Source organism: Aptenodytes patagonicus, chromosome 3 (assembly GCF_965638725.1).
Source record: "Aptenodytes patagonicus chromosome 3, bAptPat1.pri.cur, whole genome shotgun sequence".
NCBI classification, from domain to species: domain Eukaryota; kingdom Metazoa; phylum Chordata; class Aves; order Sphenisciformes; family Spheniscidae; genus Aptenodytes; species Aptenodytes patagonicus.
Window position 1 is genome coordinate 92,355,767 of NC_134951.1, and position 25,174 is coordinate 92,380,940.

General features: G+C 38.3%; 1 protein-coding gene and 1 long non-coding RNA gene across 6 annotated transcripts in view; one reads left to right on the forward strand and one right to left on the reverse strand.

Moving 5' to 3' along the window:
- CNST (consortin, connexin sorting protein) overlaps positions 1-18,831 on the forward strand; it is a 50,411-nt gene extending 31,580 nt beyond the window's left edge. For all 3 annotated transcript variants that reach the window (XM_076334230.1, XM_076334233.1, XM_076334231.1), the window contains exons 8-12: positions 235-256; positions 436-532; positions 6,292-7,163; positions 15,077-15,212; positions 16,905-18,831. In XM_076334230.1, coding sequence (XP_076190345.1) covers positions 235-256; positions 436-532; positions 6,292-7,163; positions 15,077-15,212; positions 16,905-17,119 — 1,342 coding nt within the window. In that variant the 3' untranslated portion in view covers positions 17,120-18,831. The remainder of the gene's footprint in view (positions 1-234; positions 257-435; positions 533-6,291; positions 7,164-15,076; positions 15,213-16,904) is intronic.
- LOC143158374 (uncharacterized) overlaps positions 1-25,174 on the reverse strand; it is a 49,792-nt gene that overhangs the window by 3,217 nt on the left and 21,401 nt on the right. Inside the window, exon 3 of one of the 3 annotated variants that reach the window (XR_012994976.1) lies at positions 16,095-16,357. The exons of the other annotated variants lie outside the window; for them this stretch is intronic. This is a non-coding gene — a long non-coding RNA (uncharacterized LOC143158374). Of the gene's footprint in view, positions 1-16,094; positions 16,358-25,174 lie in introns of those variants that run through there. 3 annotated transcript variants of the gene reach the window in all.

The window sequence follows — 25,174 nt, forward strand, 5'->3', positions numbered from 1 at the left end:
GCTTTCTCAATTAGGTGGAGCAATGTTTGGGCTAATTGGTCTTCTGATGATATTCCCATGTGGTACAATTCTGTGCTTGAAAGTATGCTAGCATGCTGACACTGTTGCAATGTAAGAAAAGTTCTGTGCTAATATTATAGCAGAGCAAAGGCTTATAAGATTTCAATGACATTTGTTATGAAGAATGTTGCTACTAAGTTGTTTAATTTATTCTTTTTTTCTTTATTGCTGCAGGCCACAGGCATCCAAAAATAAGGTAAGCAGCTGTTAAATTGAATTCTGCTTTGTCAAAGATTGCTAATAAATATATTTTTAATATTATTAGATATAATCTTTCCAGTTTAGTATAGAAACTGTTTGAAGTTTGGATGTCTCAAAAAGTCAGTGTTCCTGTTTAATTCCAAAAATTACTGGAAATACTTTCATATTTTACAGCTAGTAACTGCAGAAAATACATGGGAAAGCGGTTGTTTGCTTCAGTTAATGGAATCGAAAAATTCAAAGGAAAAAGAAGCTGCTGCTTTTAAATCAGGTGTGTGTGTGTGTACGTACATGTGCATATGTTTGTTTTAAATATTATAATGTAATGACATATTCCTATAAATACTATGAAGCAATTTCATTTGAAGCTACAGCATTTGTTGGATTCCCACAGATTGATCCATTTGTGCAAATTTTAATTTTTTTCACAACTGCACAATGGACGTACTATGCAATTTTAATTAGTCACTGATATTCAGAATTGTAATTAAAGTAATTCTAGCCTCCATCAAAAAAAGTCTTTTAAATGTGCGTGCATTTATAGCAGCCTACGTAAGCTACAAAATTGTGTAAAACTAGAGATAAGATACATAATTTGTATGTATAAAATATAAGGTAGACAATCTGATGACAAATATTCTGAGTTGTGGCAATTTGGTATAGCTAACAGTATTAGTAACTATTTTAAATTACATGCAATATACTGATTTTGAGACACATTTTTCTGTAACAGAAGATTAGGAAGCTTTTGGGAGGTCTTGAAGAGAAAAACATACTTCAGTTAATTTTTTTCAGTACACACTTTTATGTCAGCTTCATTTTCCTCCTCCTGCCTTGGGCCAGTGGCTGTTTTGAGTAATTTGTTAGAATCATTGGGTTTTTATGAAACATTTACAAATTAATGAATCGTTAAAATGGAGACAGAGGGGGAAAGCGCATTGGTAGACTACCAGGCTGTGCTTTATCTCTCCTCTCTTTGAGCAAAATGTTTCTTTTTTTGCCATGTTCCAGTTGCCAAAATTGGCCTAAACTGAGTACCTTTCCTCAAAAACAGCTAGAATTTCTCACAAGATGAGGGTTGGCCTAAGTGACTTCAGGAGGTCCCTTTCGACCTAAACTATCCTACAAGTGTGTATCAGCCAGGGTGTTCAGGAGAATCAGGAATTAACGAAGATATAGGGTCACAGTTCTCTAGATGTGTGCATCCTCCCCATCTTCATCCTCTTTTACCGTGACCCCTATGCTGCCTTTTCTCTGTCTTTGTTCTTGTAACCTAACTAAACACAAAACATTGAAAACACGAAACAAACATGTTATACAGCTCAGAAAGCAGATCAAAAGAACCCAATGCTTTTTATTTTCAGATGGTTGGAAATTCCCATGGAAAAAAATTAGGCACTTACAATTTTTCCATTGTTTTTATTCCAAGTGGGAAAAAAAGCTTTCTGGAGATCAGAATTTCTGAACGTTTGAAACTTCTGAAGTAAGGAGCATTTTGTGTCAAGGCTAAAATACTGTAGTACAACATCTAGATGTATTAAAACTTAATGTGGAAGTAATTAATGGTGTAAATGGATTTTTTTTTTTTTTTCATTCCTTTCTCTTAATGTAACTCTTGTCAAAATGTCATTAAAATCTTTGGGTTCCTGTGAAATGTTTGTAAATTAATAAAGCTATGTCATCCAATAGAAAGCGGTTCTGCTGAGAATTTTCCAGCAGTGCTAAATACTTTTTCAATACAAAGATACGAATATTTCAAGCCTAACTCAGGTTTAAATGCTTAAGATTTGCAAAAGCTGCTTTTCACAAGATTAGCACATTCTTGACTTCTCACCCTGACAGGTCTCTTCATGTGTTAAGGCAGTGCGTGGTCAATTAGCTACTGCTGCCCCTCACTGAGGCAATGCGTCAGCAGCATGGGGCTGAGTGTTAGTTAGAAGTTGCAGTTAGAAGGTTTTGGGTAGGGAAGGCATTGGTATGAACTAATACAGAAATTGGACAAAGATGATCCATAACTCTGAATTTGTATACACCGCTCAGTGCTGCGCAAAAAATATTCGAGCTGTAGCTGAGTGATCCAGCTCAGGACTAGAAGCAATATGGCCATTTGGGGCTGTTCTTGAACCCCAGCAGAATCCTATACTGTAAGAACCATACAGTTCCTAATATTTAAACTAACCAGTTCAGCATTAGCCTAAACGCATGGGCCTTCTCATTGAAAACTTAGAATGCTTGTCTTCTGTTTCTTGGGTGGGGTTTTTTCCCTACGTCTTGAAAAATGAGAAGTAACTATGTAAACTTTTTCTTCTCTTAGAAATATATCTGCCAATCTGCAGGGAGAACTACTTAACTCAGCTGCTGGTAGTAGAAGTCTGACTTACAGTAAGACAGGAAAAGGAAATTCTCAAGTGGTTTGAAGACTGTCGTTCATATGAATTCATATGCCCAAAATAAGAATTTATCTAGCAATTATCAAAAAGAAGTATTAGCTTATACGAAGAGAGATATATATATTACATTGTAGAGATTGTTGCACTGTACTATGGTAGCATCTGTGAAGTAAAATCACACTTCCTTACTAATCTAAAGCAAAAATTACTCCATTGACTTATTGCAGGCATTTCGGAACATAGTTTGAGCCTCTGTAGGCAGTTGATCCTAAGAATTCACGATTCCTCTCTCCTGGGGATACAGTGACCAAGAAACAGCTTTATAAGAAGTTGGCTAGTCAAGATTCCTGGGAGAGTCACTGAATTAGTTTTCTGCCCTTCTGAGCAAGGGTTGTGAATGGTCTGTTCTGTTACACTTTCCTTTCTGGCAGATTTTCTCTTTGAGTCTACCAACAGAGAGAACTGGGCCCTTAAAGCTATTATATAAATACAACGCATGTATATTAAAAGGTGAGATTTGATACATCCTGTATCCATTAATTTCTTCAGTTTCTGACTGAAAGCCTTAATAGCCTTAGTGTTAACTAAAGATAATCAAATTCATATGTTTCGTGAAACCTTTTCTAATGAAATGATTAATTTAATAAAACCCTTAGCATAAGTTTGCAGCGTGTACATATAGACCTGTTTCCAAGGTGGGGAGAAACTGCTTATACCCTGTTTTCTTTTAGGTCATATGGGATTTGTTTTTAAATGGGAAAAGGGACAAAAATGGAGAAGTGTGAATTCTCCACTGGTAGAATGCCGTAGGTCAGTACTCTCTCTGCTAGGCTGTCTTGGATTATGGCATGGTTTAACCCCAGCCGGCAACTGAGCACCACACAGCCGCTCGCTCACTTCCCCCCCGCCTCCCCGCCAGTGGGATGGGGGAGAGAATCAGAAGAGTAAAGGGGGGGGAGAGAGAGAGCCACACACACCATACCTCCACACCCCCACACCCCCCCCACCTTGTGGGTTGAGATAAGAACAGTTTGGTAATTGAAATAAAATAGTAATAATAATAATAAAAAAAACAATATACAAAGCAAATTATGTATGGTGCAATTGCTGACCACCCGCTGACCAATGCCCAGCCAGTCCCCGAGCAGCAGCCCCCCCCGGCCAGCTCTCCCCCAGTTGATGTACTGAGCATGACGTCACATGGTATGGAATGTCCCTGTGGCCAGTTTGGGTCAGCTGTCCTGGCTGTGCCCCCTCCCAGCTCCTTGTGCACCTCCAGCCTTCTCAGTCGGTAGAGCATGGGAAGCTGACAAGTCCTTGACTAGTGTAAGCACTACTTAACACACCGACGTGTTAGTTGTTGCTATCAACATTATTCTCATCCTAAATCCAAAACACAGCACTGTACCAGCTACTAGGAGGAAAATTAACCCTATCCCAGCTGAAACCAGGACAGATTAACAGGATAAAAAAGTGGTGGCTACAGGTTTCTGTGATGAACAAAGCAAGTATCAATTTTAAAGTAACTCTGTTTGGGGGGGAAAAAAACATTTCTTAAATTACCATAAGTGCTTTTGTTGCTAGAAAATTTTCAGTAGACGCTTTGTTATATCTCTGACTGTCAGATAAAAATTACTGCCACGTTGGTGGGTACGTCTTCATTTAACTTAGAAGGAAAAAGCATCTTTTCTAATTAAGTGTTCAAGTATTTGTCTTAACTTGCCCTGAGCCTAGATTGGGCAGGGGTTGTCTCAAGCAGGTGTTTTGAAGTATGTGTAAAGAAAATATTGAAAGCTGCTGAAAATTTGAGGTGGAATGTAACAATGATCATTACATCTCAGTTCCTGTACGTCTGTAGTTAGATAACAATGCTAGGATCATTTATTACTTTCCTAGGAATAGCGCCCTGAGCTCAAGGGCCACCTTTCATGGTAAAGAATTTGATTTAATTTCCGTTTCCATTTAATCTTTGTTGCCAACAAAGATGCCTGTCCTAATGTGGGTGTATCCACTAGGAAAAATTGACAGATGGTAACAAAATCTTGTACCAATAATCCAGGCTGTGTTTGAACTTGTGACCTATATGTGAAGGGCTCAGTATCCCGTTACAAATCCCTTGAGCTATCTACTCATCTGTGTCTAATTTTCAAAAAGACCCTGTCTTGTACCCATTTCTTCTTTCAGTGTTTTACAGAAGTTAGGTTCCCCGTACCCTTTCTATCTGTTAATGTTGTCCTGATTTTTTTTTTCTGCATTTTGAGATGGTTGGATATTCTCTTTTTCAATTTCCAAGCCTGTCTTTTTCTATGCTACCTTGTAGCATTATCCTTTAAAATGGGGATAGTTTAGAATTTAATAAAACTGTTCAATACAATGAATTAATGCAAACATTTCTTTAAAGACTAACGAATGTGACCCTGTTTCACGTAACAAGTTCAGGAAACTGCTCAGATTTTACAAGAGGTTTTAACAGGTGAGGAAGGATAAGATTGGCATAGAGATCTTCAGTCATTCTTGTGAGAACATATATAGTTAATAAGGGCATTGTTTGATCTCTTTGTTCATCTATTCGTAAGACCTTTCTGCTTTTTGCTATGCCCAAAAAATGCAAATGAGTGTTTTCTAGAGGTATGTATTTGTTGTTTGAGGTTATTACTATTACTGTAACAGTAGTTCTACTACAACATAGTCTTAACTTAGTTTGTATTAAAGTATGGAATAAAAGACAGTTTCTGTCATAGCTAGCTTGCTTTGGTATTCTAATTCTAAACACCCCCTTTCTCTCTTCATAAGCCTAAAAGGGGAGATTTGGCTTTGAGCTTCTCATAATGGCTAATGTCTAATAATTTTATTGACAACTTGGGCTAACCATCTACTCCTTCATCAGCAGATCATGCCAATAGTAGATGAATTTACAAGCTATGTAGAATTCCCTTTGTTTCTCTCTGAAATTTCAGATAAGAAAAATCAGTTTTCATTTGTATTGTAAATGTGAATACAGAAATAAGCTGCATCCAACTGCATTTTTTAATATGTAAACTAACTTATGTATCCAAAAAGCAACATCTTTTTATGCAGTCTGTTATGTAAAATATTGTAATTGGATATTTAATTTAGTGTTAACCAAAGGAGCTAGTTACCCACTTAAAAGAATTGAATTTAAAATTTATTAAATTAGTATGATTTCAGCTTCTTTAAAGGAAATGCAGATATGTCCCTGTGTGATAGATACACTAGCATCAAAATACAGTTTTCTGTAATGAAGTGCATTTGTCTGAAATCCAGGCCCCCATGAGATGCACTCACATAAAATATGCTTTAGAAGAAATGTGGCTGTTCAGAAAGATACTTACATACGTATTGTGCTCGAAGTATGGGAGTAACTCTTTTCAGGAGGGCACTAAAGCATGTGCTTTGCCTGCAAGAATGCGTGCAAATACTTTGCTGAATCAGGAGTCAGCTTTTCAGACTACTAACGGAACTTCTATTCTGACTGGAGCATAAAATACCTGCCCTTTATGGGAGTGCGTTTTAAAGCATTAGGTTACAATGTTATCAAATCACAGTATACTCTTTCCCCGCTGGGCTGATGCTTTGAATCATTTAAAAACACTGGAACTGTTTTTCCTGTTGCACTTAGGTACTGAAACTTGTCCTGGCATTGGACCAAAGAAAGAAGATAAACAGCTGAGCACTAGTTCTCCAGGTGAAAACAAAACTGAGAGACAGACAGAGGCAGCAAGCCTTTGGGTAGCTGCAGGGAAGGACCACATGGAGGAGCAGCACTGCAGTGCTGAATCAACATTGGAGCCACACACCCAGTCCACAGGGACAGTGGGCAGGCCTTCTCCGGGCTGTTTATCATCTGGGGATGCCGGTAAAGATACCAGTTCGCAGCTGAGAGAAAGACAGCTCTCTAAGGATGCGGAAAAAATAGAAGGCACAGCTGGGGAGCCTGGAGTGAAACCCCCTCTTGAGCCAATGGTAGATGCTTTGGTTTTAACAGATGCTGATTATATGCCTACTGATTTGGTTCCTACTGATAAAGATGTGCAAGCTGATAGAAATCTGCTCAGATCAAAACATGCTGCTGGCTCTTCAGAAATTGCTAGTGGCCAGCTTGGAAATAGTGATTTAAAGCAGCAACAGAAACAGCCTGATGATGAAAAATCTTCACGGGATGGAACTGCATCAAATGTATGCTCTGGGTGTAATAAAGTGTCTGAGCATGAGAGTACTGCCCATTCACGAGTATGCAAGGAAATACAGAGAACAGCAGGACAGGAGGAGAAGGTAAATAATGAAGAACAAGAAGATTTATTTCTCAGATTTTTAAATGGTAACATAATAGACACTGAAGAATCATTTGCAAACTTGGCAAACGAAGAGGACTTTGACACTATTCCAGATATTTTACCTGAACGAGCATCTTACAACTCACTGGAAGCTTTGTCACTAGATGACAGCTTTTCTTCTCTTGATGAACTTGCAAGAAGGATAGAGATTGCTGAGGTAAATACTGTGAATCCTATAAAATCTTCCATATTTATCTCAGTTAAAATATTTTAGATATTGCCAACTTCAAAATGTGTTAAATATTCTTTCATATATCACTCTCTTTAATCTGAAAATAAATCTATACTTATTTAATTGTTCTGAGTTAATTCAGAAAAAAGTTTCTTTTTGCCTATTTGCCTCCTTCTTGACCAGCAGTGCTCTGTGTTTCTAAAAATTAGATTGATTTTTACATATGAGTGTGAACACCTTTTTTTTTTTTTTTTTTTTTTTTTTTTTTTTTTTTTAATTCTGACAGAGGCTGTTAGGAGATGGCCTGACAACTCCTGTTAAATCACAATTTCACGTCAGAGATTTACATATAATGCCTATGATGTAACGTGTTCATTTCTATTCATAGAATAAAATTTGCTTTTCTGTTCCTATTCCGTAGAGGTGAGAACTACATATGTAATAAACTCTGTATATGAATGTATGGGCTTCTAATTTTGCCAAGTTTAGGCAGTTTTGTTGTTCATCCACGACTAAGAAAGAACTTCTAAGCCTGAACCCACCTTTCTGAAGCGCTGCTGATAGGCCACAAGAAGGATGAGTGCTTCATAAGCTAAACTGCTTTTCTGAAAATATGGATTTATTGCTTTGGGACTCTTTTGGAGAGTGTATGATGACATCTTTGCTTTATTTGTCTTTTGGTTTTGGTGCATTTGCAACCACGGGACCCTAAAAGTTTTTTCTTTAAATGAAAAAATGAGATTATTGTGAAATGATGTGATTCCAGATGCTGGAGGGGGAAGACTTATAAAAAGGTATCTTCTTAGTTCATCTCTATTTTTAATGCATTTAACAAGACAACATTCCTTGGCAATAAAGTAACAGTACTTCTCTATAGATCAGAAGCTAATTCACAGAGACCAAGAACCCACGATCACTCAAGGACAGCAGCCAAGCAGGGAACTAAATACTGGGGATCCATGCTGATGATGTTATGTTTGGCAAAATCTCCAGGGCTAGAAGCAGAGCATTTTGGTTTTTCTCCTCGCCTAAAGAGCTTCTTATCTCCTTTCCAAGATCGTTCATCCTGACCTGTCCTTAAAACACCTTGTCTTTCTGTGGGATGTCAGGAAGCATACCACATACCAGGACTGAGGGCCATAGGCACAAAGCTGTACACAAGCTCTTGACAATGTGCAGATGTAGAAACCCACATACATGCTCATACGTGCAATCAAACTTTTGCACTAAATCCATTGGCTTGTGTTCACTTAGAGGATGGTTTTGAAAAAAAGCATTTTGTTGACAGTCTGTGCTAAGCCCATATACATGTATAACAGAAGAGTAATTTAAATATCATCCCTCAGGAATAGATTTCTTTTGAGCCCACTTAAGTTCAGCATTTTAAGCTACAGGAGAGAACTGTTCTGTTTCACGTAGAAAAATCCTAAATTAATCCTATAGCAACTATTTTTAAATTGCTCTGTTTGTGCCATTTGCATTTTAGAGGATGGGACAGGAAGCAGCATACTTGATACTGTTAGAAAAATTATGCTTGTATTGATTGGCCCAGTGACCAATGATGATGCTTTACAGGGAATCTAGTTTCATTTCTAGTTTGCTGTCCCGATGCTAGGACTGCCAGTACTTTGATGGCCAGTTGAGTCTCTGGAGAGGAAAAAGTACCTTGAGTCTTCCATAGTACTTTTTCTGGCTATATAAGGCATAATGTTGGCTGGCACTGGTGGGAGTCTTTTTGAATTGTTCTTAGCAAGAGGCCTGAGTTGTGCGTGAGGCAGGATGTTTAAATCGGGGAGAAGAGAAAAAGGATTAATCTCAATACTGATTAAAATTTGTAATATACAGCATCTGGGGCTGTTTTGCGATACCTGACATTTCTAGGTGCAGCGGGGTGAGATAAGGACAGCACAGCTGCTTGTATTTTTTCATTGTACACTTACATTTTGTTTTTCCAGTTAATCTTACCACTCTATCATTACCCTAGTGGTTGCTTTTCAGAAGTGGTGAGCACCTACAGCTTCCCTGGAAGACACCAGGAATTGAGAGAGTTTGGCACCCCTGAGAAAGCAGCACTGTTAACTTGCTTTCACTGATTTTGTTTTAGTGCTAAAATAAGATTCCACTGATGTTTTGACAAGCAGACTGATCTTTTCACCCAGCTGGAATATTTCTTCTTTCTTGTCTTCCTGAAGCCTTTGAAGTTGCATTGTTCAGGCTGTGGCCATCTAATAAGATGACAATGTTTTCATACAGCAGTTGTGAAAGAAATACCTAGAAAATGCATTGGTAGCCACATGAATGAAATGAAATGAATTACATGAAATGTACCAGTGTGACAGTAAAAAAAAAAAACCCAAAACAAAAAAACATAAATCAATTTGACTGTGATAAAACTTGTCATGGAGTATTTACAAAATTGCCACAAATAAGTTAGAATGGAAGGCAGAAGTAAAGATTATTTTGAAATAACATAGGTACAAAAGTCATATGGTAGGACAAAACTTTATTAATATTCTTCAATGAAGGTGTAATATTAATTTATTGAAAATGGGGAAGGGTAAGTACTTGTGTATGTATTTACAATTCAGAAGTTTTGTTTGACCCCGTATTGAGATCAAAGAATCATCTCATGTAGTTCTCTAATTTAGATCCTTTATGTCACTTGTAATTAGTTATAGTAAATGGTAGACTAAAAGCAAGACTGAAAACTCTGGCTTTAAATAATTGCAAAACTAAAATAGTACTTTACATATTGTACAGTCCCTTATACTGAGTATTTCTTCACTAGTACAAACCATGCACAACAACATGCAAATGATGGAAAATCACTGTCATTTTATAGAAACTAGATTCGTACAGCTAACAAAGAGCTGTGAAGCACAGTCAGCAGTTGACAGCAACAGATATCGGAAGTGTATAGATTGTATTGATTGGCCCAGTGACCGATGATGATGCTTTACAGGGAATCTAGTATCATTTTTGATCTGCTGTCCCGATGCTAGGACTGCCAGTACTCTGATGGCCAGTTGAGTCTCTGGAGAGGAAAAAGTCTTCTTAGATCTCTTTGCTATCATTTTTATGAGAATGAAATGACACACCAGCAGTCAAACAAATTGTAACTTGAATAATGTAAGTTGCATTTTGCCATATGAAATAAAAGTTTCTAACACAAGTTTGTTACCTGAGTGACAATTAGGGAAATGAGTAAAATCGTAATGTTTTTCCTTATTTGAAAATTATAATTTGAAATTTCTTTCAGAAAGCAAAGATAGTAAGACTTTCTACCACAACATAAGGTAGTAGCTTTTGGTTAGCACTGTTTGTACACCAAGACTTTTAAAAAGTACTGAGTACGTACTGTCTAGCAGCTGATTTGATTGCAGAAATGAAGTCTCCACCTATCTGTACTAGGTCTGGAGACAATGCCTTGTTGAGATCCCCCGTTCTCTTGTATGGCTTGGGTCCTGTAGTTTAGAGTTTGCAAGAATTATGCTTCCGTATGAAATGGTTACACAGTATCTGAGCTATTTATTGCTGTATAAAGGAGCCCCGGTACTTGCATGGCAAGCATATCAGCAGAAAAATGGTTAGAGTCTGATGCTGCGGTATGAATACTGAATCTGCTAAGTTAGCACCTTTTCAAAGTCAACTTATTCATGTATCTAATGTATTTTATTAGGGAAGGGGTTAGTCTGCTGCTTATAGCTTAACCCAGGGCAGTGTTGCTTTTTGTCAGTTTGTTGTACAGTTATGGATTACCACTTTAAAAAAATCTGCTATTGCTAGAAATAAAACTGTAGGCCTTTGCCAAGTAACTGAATAAGGAATACAGCCCACAGAAGAATACACAAACAAAACTGTTCCTGGAGTAACTCTCTGCATTCAGACCAAAATAGTTCATACAATGAACTTTTCTTCCTAGATCCCAGTTTGCAGTGCCTCCGGTTTTGGGGTTTTTATTTACTTCTGTATGCTACAACTTATTCCAATAATAAGTTTAATCTGCTTTCTCTAAGAGCCTAAAGTACAGGACCTTATTTTCATAGTTTGTCTAATATGTTTATAAATATATAGACATCATATTTGGCAAAAATATGCATAATGTAGGAAGTTTTTTTAATATTTTATTAGGAAATGCTGTTTTAAACAGAGAAGAGAGAGGTAGTTTAATTAGAGCTTATTTTTTCTTATTTTGCAGCCAGAATATTAAACTTTACCAAAAAAAGTTTAAAACTTTTCTGTGAAGCAGAATCACTTTGTATTAATAGTGGTAAAAAGAGAAAAGCTAAAATATTTAACAGAGTTTCAATTAACCAACAGTCATTGCTGCTTTTGACTGTTGGTCAAAATGCCACCACATACCTGTACGCCATTTTCAGTTTCTGTACAGTAATTATAAAAGCTCCAGTCAAAAGATTTTGTGAAGGCCAGCAGAGCTGAGTGAGTAAGCTCAGTTACATAGATGTTCCAAGAGCATCTTTTGTTAATTATCTAACTTAGAATTAAGAAAATGTTCGATGTTTCAATAGGGTCCTTTATGTAGCTCTTTTATGTAACACGGAGCTGTTTGCAGTGCGGCCTGCTGCAAGCCTACATTTTTCCTCCTGCGGTTCAAGTCAAGCAGAGGCTTGAATTGTGGTCAACTGTATTAACCACAGTTCCCTCGTTAACTTCCTATTTAAATAATGTATTCTGCCTTTTTAAATTCTTCCTGCCTCCTAAAGACTGGGATGGAAAACTTCAAGTCTTGCATGACAGCTAAGTCCCTCTCCTTGGATGTTTAATTAATGGGAGATGGATGTAATACAATCAGTTTGTATATTGCTTTGAAATCTTTCTAAATGAAAGGTATGGTAGAAAAATACATTTACAGTTGTTTTAATTGAACGAGATTTTATTTGTAGCAAGATGGACCCTATTCTTACATGACAATCTTACTTACAGTAATGACGTTTTTATGACTGAAAATAAGAAAAATAAAATGTGGTAATGTTTGCATTAAATATTTTTGAGCTGCAGTTGAGAATATGGTAGAAAAGAAGGTGTAGATACTGCTTTATGCAGAATTCCATATGTTTCTATTTGTATTTGCATTTTAACAATAAACTGTATCCTGATTAGGAGGCATAGCTTTGTAGGTCCTTTGCAGAACAAAACAAAAACCTTAATTACGTGACTTGTGAAATTCAAAGGCAGATGAAATATTCTAGGCATGAATTACATATCGTGTAAAGGGGACATTTTTAAAAATACAGTCTATGGCTTTTGTCGGGACAGGAGACAAAACACTAGCTACACTGATTTTATTGCAAAATCAAAAGCCCTTGCTCCCCCTTTTTAAGCAAAAGATGATGTTCGGAATAGAGAAACCTGTGCTGTGTCCATTAGTTCTTTATACATTTAGAAGTAAATCCTGAAACATAGCCATGTAGGCTGACAGGGAGAGTAAGTGAACCTCATTGTAGCAAGACTTTCCTTCGCAAGCCTTTTACGTAACTGTAATCACTGAAACACACATTTCCACGTAATCCTGTCAAGGATAGCCCCCTGATTTTAAGCTTGGAGAAGACAGAGCTTGTGACACAGTCATTCAAAAACTACCAAGAGCCAACAGACAAAATGAAGTGTTTCAGTTTGAAATGACTACTTGCAGAACGGACCACGACATACTAATCTTAGGGCAGAGTGGTACAAACGCCCCGCCATCCCTGGCTGACATTCCCGCCAAGTGCAGTCCGAGCCACTTGTGAACACGCGTGCCAGGCGACAGCGAGCCTGCTGCGTGGGTGGTGCAGGAGGAGCCATTGATCCTCTTTATGAAAGCAATGCCGTACGCAGAAGCTTAAAATAATCTACTCTTTGAAAGGACGTCATTTCATCTCTGCCCTCCCAAATAAATAAGTCAAATTAATGGACTCCTACATGATCCCCCTTCCTTGTCACAACAAGGAAGCGTAAGTGTTGATTTTCTGGCTGGCCTGATAAATTTTTGTGGCAGTTCTGCAAGGTTAATTTAACCTTACCAGTAGAAGCTTCACCCCAGTGCGCTTGTCTGTTGTGATGAGACACTTGTGGGCTATTATTTCTGGTTCATTTGTGCCAAATAGTGGTCCTCCATACGTTGATTTAAACAATTTCTTTCCACCACCTCCACACTTTCACTACTTTGTAAGTACTTCATTGCATTGCTTCATTAAATAATCCATTCAAGCTCTTGAGCAGATAATCGAAAGGGAAAGTGAATATCAAAAGGGGAAGTGTGGCAGAGATCAATTTTATCCTCTCAGTTGTGATTTTTGAAAAAATTGTTAGACTGTAGGCATATATCCACAGTGACCAACTCTGAGAGTTGTTCAGGGCAACATTATTTGTCCAGTTGAGGGCTATAAAATCCCGCCAGACTAGAGACCTGCAAATGTAATTGCCACATTTACCAGTTAAAATGTTGCAAACGCCAAATGCCATAGTTGGTACAGTGCCTATTGGATTGTGCTCTGCATTTTGCTGTGTTCAATGCACCATCTCTCCGATTACAGCATGCATCGATGCGTTATGTAAGCTTGTAGTATGAAGCAAGTTTAGGGGCTTAAGTTATGAAGTCACTTGTTTTCTGTTTTTCTACAGCTCTTATAATTGCAATGCAAATGAGTTTTTATGCATGGTCTTCTAACTTGATTAGATTATTGAGAGAGTTAAGCAATCAGTTGTCTGCAACTACAGTGTTATCTGGAAAGTTGCTTTTTTCCCCACTTCGAGTTTTTGTGAAAATTACAGGCATTTGGGGTCATTTCCTACATAGATGAGTTGCAAACTCAGTTGCAAATGTGATATTTTCTTATCTGTAGCACAAACGTATACAGATTACTTTTCAATTTAACAAATGTTATTGCTGATCTACAGAGTAAGTTTTAAAAAGTGCTACCCAGATTTATGAAGAGATGACTAAGACTTTTTTTCAGGTAAAGATGATCTCGAGATAAAAAAAGGCATGCCTAAATATGCTTCCTATTTTAATTTCTGTTTATTTCTAGCACACTGGGAACTGCTTGCTTAGGAAAGCATTTTTTTCCTGATACTTTCCCTACTTTCATTTCCCTAATAACTGGGAAACTACAGACTGCTCAGGCTGGTGTAACATCCTAGTATGGCTTAGCATATACTCTTGCAGCTAAGCCAGATGCTGTAGCAAAGGAAAGAAAGTTACGGTTTATTAACTTGTAGTCTGTATTGCTGTTTGTGCAAGCTGTTTGGGTGACCAGCCTGTAGGGAAGGATTTTTGAACTGCTGCTGTATCCAGCGAGCTTATTACAATGTAGAGCTGGAATCTGTCCAGAGCACTGAAGCTTGCTTTTTCCCTGGTGTTATCTCTTTTTGGTTTTGTGGCCCCACTGTAGCTTGTTGTCCACCCTGGGGAACCAATTGCAACGCTGGAAAATTAATCTCATAATAAGTATTTGATAGTCTCTGCAGGATTCTATCTTTGGAGAGGCAGCAGCAGTGTGTCATTGACTTCTTACTGCCCTCTGATGATGGTGGTTTTGACACAAACCCTCCTCACCACTGCCCCAACCCATGTGATTTAATAACGTGAGCTTACAAAGGAACTGTTGCAGTGAATACAAAGTATGCTCCAAACAGTAAATGTATGTGTATTTAACTTTGATAGCAATTAAGGACAAGTAGTGTCAGCAGACAGCAGAATGATACTACAGCTGTCCTGCATGGTAAGGAATTGATGTATTCAAGAAGGAGGTTTCACAAGTGCTGGAATGTTTAAGAAAAGTAGAGTGGAAACCATTTTTTAACTGTTTAGCTCATTTCCTCCTTAAAGTCATTGTTAAATAGATCTCATGCTTGCGTTTCTCACATCTTGTGCCTCTCACTGTCTTTCCTGATAGATTGCCCCAGCAGAAGGATTGGTGTCTATACTAAAGAAGAGACATGACAGGGAAGGAAAAACAATTGCTCAAGTCCAGCAAAGGCAAACAAAGAGAAGAGTGCGATTCCAAGAAATGGAAGACACGTTGGATCAAGGTAATTTAAAGCTGTTAATTCATGGGTTGCGCTCTTGGGGTGCAAATGATGTTGATCTTTTTGTTCACAAGAGCAAAGTGGGCGTTCATTGTACGCACTGTCTTGGCTTTTTAAAACTTAAATCAAGTAATAAGTGAAGGTGATTGAGCGAAGATTATTCTATATCAGGTTTGGGTAACAAGGCTACAGAAGGATACAGTAAGTACACTTCTGTTTTAAAGTTTGGTTGAGACTGAAGCCACAGGTTTTTTCCTCTGGCTGAATGATTTGCAAGTGACATCTAATGGATGTCCTTTCATTAATGTTTAGAGCTTAGAGGTGAGAGGTGTAGGCTTTCTCCCTAAATCTAATCCGTGTAGGTGAAGAGGGATGCAGAAGAAACAAGTCTGTTGTGGTTTTCCCACAGGTAGCTTTCCAACCCTTTCTAGTAGACCATGGGATTGGAGGGTGTCAGATTTTAACCTTGCTTTATAATTAATTATCCATATGTATTTGCTAGCTATCATTAAATTTGGCTAAACACCTTAGTGCCTTTTTGATGGACGAAATAGCCTCCTAAGAAATACAATATATTATTTTGTTATGCTTTTCTTGGAGTTTAAGATCTCTATTATTCAAGCTAAAGAGATGTTAAGAAAAATACTTCTGGTTACTAATGATGCTACTTTCTGTATCTACTGTGTGTGCCAGCCACTGAATGGTATTAATGGAGGTCTTAGTGCTTAAAAGTGTGTTAAGTGTCTCTCATACACTGAAAAGAAAATCCATTCACTGCCCAAAAGGGAGCTTATCCCATCTTTTTCTGGAAATTATATTAAAACAATTTATGTTTTAAATAAAATTTCAATTAGAGTTTCTTCTATGATTTTTTCCAGGGATTTGGTGATTCAAAAGGAAAGTTGTTTATTACTATTATTTTAAATCTGATTTCAAACACACAAAGAAGTGCTTGAATGTTTCTTCTTTTTTTCTTCTTTTCCCCTGTTTCGTCTCCCTGATGTAGAGTGAAGGGAGTTCAGAAATTTTCTTAGAGCCTCTTCAATCTGACAGAAGATGCAGATGTTGTTCATGCACACAAGTTACCAAGGACAAGCGAGGTTGTGAGGATGTAGCAGCACCTCTGCAGCCTCTTTATTGCTCTTACTCTGGAATAAACAATCATGCAAAGAGTTACCACAGAACAACTGAGATGTAAAATAACCCTTCACAATAGCCTACCCTGAAGATTTTGTCTCTATCCTTACAGTTAAAATGTCAGAGTAAACACAAACAGTTCATGGTAGCGCAGTCAGTGTCAGTACAAATGAAGCAAGAATGTTTCCATTTGTTTTAGCTTCAAAGCTTTTTGTTTCATTTCAACTATTTCCATGAAGGAAGGCTTTGGTTGTGCGACATTCTCATAGTTAAGTGTATTTTGCTTCAGTGTGGAATGACTCCACAAGTGATACCAGCAAGGACAGGTACACAGGTTGCAGAAATGAAGCTATATAATTATTTAGGTTTCTGAAAAGACTGGGTAGAGAAACGTACAGTTCCTGGTATATATTACGGTCACTTTGACACGGTGAGCGTTATTAAGAGTGTTTACCTCCTGACCCATTCATGGTAAAAACCTATCTGAGATTTTCTCACACGCGTTCATATTGCTTTGTAGATGATCCTTTTTCACCTTTTCTCCTCTTTCATTTACAGATGAAGTAGCTGGTGGCTCCTGTATTTTGCTGATCCTGCTGTGCATAGCAACTGTTTTCCTTAGCATTGGAGGAACTGCATTGTACTGCACCTTTGGTGACATGGAATCCCCTGTGTGTACTGATTTTGCAGCCAACATGGATTTCTATTATACCCAGATATTGCAGCGTATGGAAGAACTTAAACACTGGACAGCCTTCTCCTGGTTGAAATGAGCGGAGACAGCACATTGAGGGCTCACTAATGGTTACTGGAGAGGGTAGAAAAAAATTGTGATTTCAAGTTCTCTAACACTTGCCGCCTGCAGGTGATGTGTATTTGATGATGTACTTACACTTTTACTTAGAAATCAAGAAAATTCTAGTTTAGCAATCAGGTGGCAAAATGTTCACATCTTAAGCTGTAGCAGTGTGGCATGGGAGAATAAAAAGTTACTCTCTTCACCCTTCTGAGAGTAGGCAAGTAGCTTTTTGACAACTTAAGCAAGTGAAGAAGAAAGAAGAAAATTAGTTGTCTTCTATATGCTCTCCCATTGCCACACATTGTGTGAGCAATCTCTGGAAGCTTAGTAAAAGGACAGCTTTAATTTACAGCTGTTTGTGCAAAGGTGTTGCCTCCAGCTATCATGCAATAAGTCTGTGTTATGGAAACATTTTTTTTTTTCCTAAGTCTTACTATTTTTCTCCATTTTAATTCTCCTGGTGAGCCATGTCATTATTTGGGTGGAGTGAGAAGAGTGCAGCGGCATTAACGGAGCCCTCATTTGGTGATTAACAGGCTGACCCTGTATCTTATAGCTTACGGTGAATATCATGAGTGGGATAAATCTGCTGGCAGATTTCACGAAATTTCCTGGAACTTTACTCCCAGTATTGCGTGGGCCATTTTAGAAACGGAAGGTTAAAAAAAGAAACCATTGGTCTCACTAAACACAGAAACAAAAATAAGATGTTTAGTAAATTATTCCTGTTAAATAGTAAAGTGGCTTTGGCCAATTTTAAAGCACCTGGTAGCAGGTGTGGGGCTAACTGGATTTTCTGTCCAGCTACGTCACTGACTTGCAGTAATCACTTTGTGCCTCAGCTTCTCCTCCATAAATGGGGAATAATGATCCTTGCCTTTGTCTGTGAATATTTATTGCAATTAGGGCTCATGTCTGATTCATCCCAGATGAGTGCACAGGATCACTGAACTGTGTGGCTGCAGCCTCTCTCAATGAGTGAATGCTTATGTAAAGTGGGACTGATCCAACAGAAGAGATGGAGGCTCACTGCAGATCCGCGGCATGTTAGTAGTCCAGGGCACTCGTTCCAGCAGATAAAGCACATTTGCATCTATTTGCCCTGCGGTTCTGAGACCTGTGTTGTAAAATCTGTTCTTTTTCTGTCAGCTATACAAACAAATTTAAATCGGTACAAAGAGTCATTTTAAATGGGTATTTCTGTCACTTGGTGCTCAGCCCTCCCTGTGTGGTATGCGAGAGAAACACTGACATGACTGTGAAGGTGAGAATTAGATACGTGGGCCTTTGGCCCACGCTCTGGTCAAAATGTGGCAACTGTTCGTGCACAGAGCATAACGGCCTAGCCCTGCTGAAGGTGTTAGTGTGAAACGATTCCTTTACACCTCAGGAAACGGCATTTTTGAGGGGTCCGCTTCACTCCACTCCATGATTTCCTGCTTACTAACGACGTATGATGCAGTGTGTTCAGGTTTAGAATATTATTTTGTAAAATACTATGAAATGAAATCTTCAAGATATTGCTCAGAATTATAACATTAAATGATCATGCTTTCTGGCATTTGCAAGCAAATTGTCCCTCTAGTGAGCTTGATTGTTCCTAAAGCACTGTTATACTTGACGGGTTTTTAAAGTGAAAGTTAAAATCACATTTTTTTCTAGAATAAATTGCATGTATGATTCCTCTTTTTGTTTCCACTGCGGAGGCTTAGTTTATTTATACCTTAGGGAGCCTCGTGTGCAGCTTTACATTAAACTAGCAAATTTAAAATGCCCAAATTAATGAAAACTTTTGCTTTCAGAATGAAACTTGAGAACGGTAGTTTGGTATATTTTTTGTTTGTTGTCTTCAGCATATTAGAATGCTGGGCTAATCTAAAGGAGAAAGGGAAAGACACTTTTGTATTTTAAAGTGTTACTGGCTGGTTCAGTTTATTATTTGAAGTCTGGGTTTGTTTGTTTATTTATTTAGTTTTTCTTTTAAAGAGAATCTTAATTTTCTTTTTTGGTAATTTACTCACAGAGTAATTAAAAAGCATGCATTCAGTTAAAATACGTATTTATAGTGACTGTGGAGTTAGAATATATTTTGGGTTTCTGTAACTTTGCATTGAGTGTTTCAAGATATTAAGTTTATTCCTAAAGAGACAACTGTTGATTTCAGCTTAAAAAAATCTTTTTAAGTTTTTGTGCACTTCATCACCAAAAAGATCAAGAGGTATATATAGAACTATTTATTCAAAAGTATATCAAATATGGAGATCAAAGATCCTCCACTTCTAGGTTCATTTAATTAAAACTATTTTAAAATAATTATTTTATTTAAAACTGTAAAGCTATTTAAAGTCAAAGCAATTTTTAATAAGCACTTCAGTTTAAATCAGTGGTCCAAATCCTGGTATGTCTGCTTTGTGCTATATTCCCAGTGCAAAGACTCACTAGTATCAGCAGAGCTGCCTACAAGAAAATCGTGAAGAGGTTGGGCACCACTTTACCAGCACATACCCGATGAAAAATGAGCGGCCAGGCATTCTGTGTAACTCGGCTACCTTACACTTGTGTTGTAACTTGGAGCACCTCTCCAGCCTTTCCAGCCTATGCCAAGGTACCGCACCTGCAAAGTCTCTCAGGATCTGAGGGAGCGGAAGGGGCACATACGCACAGGCTGCCCGGCTCCTGATCTGAGCTGTTCACTCCTCAGTTGCAACCAAGTGGTTGAATCTGGATCTAATTTCTGTTGGTATTCCTTTATAAAAAGCTGATGGTACTAATTCTTGCTTCGTGTGACAATTCTGTTAGTGCAAATAGTTTGCATGGTCTGTAGTACATTATCAAACTTGCAGCTACCAACGTAACAAAATTTGCTTTGTGTCGAACTCCAAAGAGTGTGCGGGTAGGCCTGATGTTGGCCTTCCTTCATGCTCTGTTCTCTTTAGATTGCTGGTGACATTGCTTCCGCCTGGGTGACCTGAGGGGTTAGGATCTTACAGTCCAGTAAATCCAAGCTAAAAGAAATAGTTGATTTGAACAGTTATTCCTCTTGTCTGAGTATTTTGAGGTAAAATAATACTGAGCAACAGCTAAGATTGTTATAAGTAGGAAGAAAACAGAGGAAAAAGGCTTTCCCCCCTCCTCTGTGTGTTTTAAAGCCCTTTGTGTGTAAGTTTGTTTTTATTCTGTTTCCTTGCCTGCCACTGCCTTCATGGCTGTTCTGCTTGGCAGCAGGGGAAACATGCTACATCAGCGTAAAACCATTTGTAGTTGGTAGGAAAATTCAGGGAATGGTGCAGTACTTGACAGTAGTTAAAAGTCTTTTCTTAAAATATGACTGGATTTCAGGCTGATAGTGTATCTTCAAACAAGTTGTGGCCACTTAATCACCTGCAGCACTGCTAGAAACCCTCACCTTCCAGTTTATTTTTTGAGCATAATTATTTTGAAGAGATTCTCGTGATAGAGCAAAACCAACAAGACTTTTGATGTAGATTCAGCATACGCTGCCAAGAAGAGCTTTCTGATGACATAATTAACACCCTCACCCCAAATAGCATAGACTACACCAAGAAAAGCACTGTGCTGTAGCATAGCCACACTATACTACGGGCTTGTTTTCAAAACAGTGTCAGTAAGGAAGCAGATATTCCACAGCCCAGATATGCCAGCAGAAGTTTGTAATCTAGACACAGCCCATGTTTTAAATTTTTTCCAGTATCTTTGCTTTCATACTTGGAAAATGCATAGCCCTGGTGACAAGCAGTAGGAAGTAGTTCAACGAAAAGGGAAACTCTTGTTTAGGGCTTTTGGGAGTAAAGGGCAAGCTTGAACTATCAAATAAGCCGAGTAGATTGGAAGTCCAGATTCTTGTGTGACTGGGTACTATTCCACTCAATAATCTAAAGGGGATGTTACCCTCCTAAGAAAACATGTTTGCCTATTTTGTACTGTAATGTAAAACCAAGACCATCTGAAAGGACTAATAACTATTTGTAACAAATTTAACTTAAGCGTCCTTTAGCAAAAGGAGTAAATAATTGTGTTTGAAACCATCACCCAAGCTTGTAATTTAAATACTGTAGCAAAAAAAATAAAAACTGTCCCAAAGAAAATATATGAACCTTTTTGGGTACTGTGATTTCTAAATGCATAAAAAGACTGAGAAGATTTTCTGTGACATTCAAGTAAATGAGCAGTACCTCCAATAAGAATTTTATGGTCAAACCCAAACCAGAATGGAAAATGAGGATAAAAAACACATAAGGTTTGGTTTGGTTTGGTTTTTGGTGTAATGTAGTTTTCCTGGGTGGGTTGGTTTGTCTTTGCTTTAATACTAAACGAAAACCCAGCTTCCTCACAGAGCCTGGTTCCTCTAGACAGGTGGGTTTAAAGTACTAAATGTTGCCTTACTGCATCGTTCTGAAAACAAATTGACAGGCAGTAAGTTTCAGAATTCCTAGTAACTGGGTGGGTGACCGGGATAGTGGTCACAGGCCAGTCTGCTCTTTGAGTTCAATTAAATAAATAAATAAACCCCACAATTCCAGCTCAACCCAACCCAGCAGCCAGAGGGTTTTTTCTTATTCAAAAATGAGAAAAAAAAAGAGATTTTCATATAACTTCATTGAAACTTGTGAGATAACATCTCACAGCACCAAACTAAATCATAACATAGTATCTGGCAACCCGGAGGTGTAGCCTAAGAGTGGTCTTTATGTGTAGAAGTAAATTGCTGTTGTAAAGAGTTGTTCTGTGAAGGCTGACATCTGGTTTCAGGAAGACAAGCAGCTGATCTTCCACTTCCGAGTCCTGATCTGACTCCTGACCAGAAGCATTGGTAATCTTGAGGAACCTGGATGGGCTTCCAGAACTGGTCAGTAAACTCTTTTGTCCCCAAGACAGGCTTTGCCTTAGGCTTCGGCTTTGCTGATTCCGTACTACTACAGGCTGAGTTCACCGAATCTGTCAGTCACTGCTTTCATTACTTGGTTCTCCTCAACAACCTTCTTGTGAACAGTCTTCTATTGCTGCCTTTAGGAGGAGCTGCTGCAGTCTCCATCCATGTCTTCATCCCAATGAGTCCCCTTTTATTCCTTCTGTCTCCCTCCTCCTTTACCATTTCTTTCCTGGTATGAAATAGCATGTGTTCTATCATTCATAGGATCATAAGGTAAGTGAGTTAGGAGGGGACCTCAGAAAGTCTCTGGTCCAACCTTCTGCTCAAGGCAGGGTCAACTGAGATCAGACCCAATTGCTCAGGGCTTTATCCAGTCGGGTCGTGAAACCCTCCAAGGATGGAGATTGCACAGCCTCCCTGGGCCTATTCCCCTGCTTGGCTGTCCTCAGGGTGAAAAAGTTCTTCTTTATACCCAGTTTGAACCTCTGTTTCAGTTTGTTGTCTCTCATCCTCCTGACGTGCACTGCTGTGAAGAGCTTCTTAGTAACCTCCTCATAGTTACTGGAAGGCTGCTACTAGGTCCCCCAAAGCCACCTCTTCTCCAGGCTAAACACCGTGTTTTCTAGCAGTGCCCTTCTGATCCTTCTTCACACTTTCTTGTCCACAGCATATTCCTTCTTGATAGGGATCCAACAGTCTCCTATTAGAACAGGGATCCTGTACGCTTCTCCCTTCCTCTTCCGCCTTACACTCTCAAATTCAATATCAAGATTTTAAAATCAGTAACGAGGCCACAGGCAAAACTGAAATAGCAATGATAACTACTATTACATTAAAAACTCTCAATGACTCTCACTGATCTGTTAGTGTGTAGCAGTGATTTCAAAACTTATGCTGATTCTTGTCCTGGTCTTAAACAGCTGGTATTTGAAGGATCATATGTTGACTTCCATCTGCCTTAATGAAATAATCTAAATATTTTTCTCTAGAATAGCTACCCAAGGAAGCCTACAGTATTTAACTATAAAGTCCTTTCTTAAAAAATGATATTTTTTTTTTTTTTACACATTGCTTCTTTAAGGCTCCTTATGATTTGTGATATCATTTGTGATTCGTATTACTTTGAATTAAATGTCACGGTAATTCTTCTTTGGCATAACATGAGCCTAGGGTTTACTGCATTCAGTAATGTCCAAAAATTGTGATCATCTCTTGAAGAAAATGATGATGGGGAGTAGATGCGTGCTGTTTTACAGAGTTGCTCTGTAGCAACTCAGATGTCACAGAATTGATATCAGTGAATTTCAGCCAAAGGTCTGATTCTGCAGTTGGGTTCATCCTGAGCTTGTTTTTAATGGCAAACAGGCTAAAATAAAAAATTTAGAGACAGCACTGAAGCACACCCAAAATTTCAAAGGCATGTGTAATACCAGACCAAAGTCCTCCGTTAATCTAAAATTGTTGAGCTGCTCTTTCTTGAAAACAAGTTTGAATCCAGCTTCACGCAACAATAGATCAGTCAGCTTTCTCCTTTTGCTTTTTGCCAAGAAGCTGTCTGGCAAAGTGTCATCTTTTAGCCAAGATGGGCCCCTGATGTAGGACTCATTTGTTAGGCTGTTGGGGAAGTTTCCAGTAACACTTCCTGTCAAATGACAGTTAATGATTGTGTCCCTTTTCATTGCCTGGCATTGGAAATGAGTTTAAGCCCCACTATTGTGCTTTCCTAGACTGATCAACTTTAAAGCTGTTACCAAAACCAACTTTCAGAGTGAGAGCTATAGGGTTTTTTCACAAAGTGCCATGTGCTGAGTACTGGTTTACTAAACTTTACTGGTTTTCAGTGTTTTGCCAAAACATGACCAGATTCCACAACTGCTGTTTGTAATGCATGGAAGCGGTGCCAATGCAGCGTTTCCTACAGTGCACCCCTTCAGCTGGTCGGCATTCATTCCACTCTCCTGAACTGCCAGCCTTGCACGAGAAGGTAATGGTTGCATCAGAAGTGGCGGTGAAAGCATATATGCACTAGAAATTGAGCAACATGAGGATATTGTTGCTTCCACATAAACCTTACACCTAAAAAATGTACTTTTTTCTTTTTTACCTTCATTTAGGAACCATTCATCAGTTTCCCCTGACATCTTTTTAGTAGAGAGAGACGGTATTAAGCCAATTCCTCACTTCTTCTCCAGGAACTGGAATTGATGCTTTTTGCCAGAGAGAATGTGAATCTTGCCACTCATATGCGATGCTGAGAATCCTCATGCTTGTACAGCTTAATACTTCTGGCTTTTCTGCCAGAATTTCTAATGAAATTGGTAGATAGTCTCTGAGGCTATGAGAGTAGCAAGACTATTTTCACACTATTTTTCCTAAGCTAGCTGAATTCAGTGCACTATAGAAAGGACTCACAGAAAAGAAGAGCGTGAAAGGCTTGAATCACTAAGGATCTACACAGTCAATTTCAGCAAGACAAAATGTCAGTATCTACCATCATAGAAACTAGCAATGTTGCTCCAAAAAGGCCCACCATAATTAACAGACGAGTATATTTGAAAAGAGTTACAAAGAAAAAAATGACACACTGCGGTTTCACGGTGACTATTCAAAGATCTGAGGCTTTATGTACAAGTTAGTAAATGAAATGAGGGGAAACAACTCAAGGTTGTACAAAGGTAAAGACTGAGTATATTACGGGCAAAAGGGCTGCAGAAAGAATGTAATAAAGACCTCTGATCAAAGATGATAAATTTTTATTGGTAAAGGATGAAAAATATTTCTGATTATACCTATCAGTGATGGTGGGTTTTTTTTCCAATCAGATTTTACAGAAACAGAAAAAAAATGCCCAATAGTTCAATGATATCAGGGAGGAGAGGGACTAATGGTTAAAATATTGCTTAATTCTTTGTAGGACTCCTTAGGAGGAATTTAAGTGGTTTGTTACAAGGTCACGTAGCAGGAAGAAGCACAGCAGGACCAGAGCTTATAAATCCTATCTTCTGATCTTTTGTCTGGTCCCAGTTCCCACTAAGACAACACAGATTAGGGAAGATAAATGAGTACCCTGTTGTTCACATTATCTTTGACTTCACACAGCTTTGAAGACTTTATTTAAAGATACTTTTATGTTCTCAT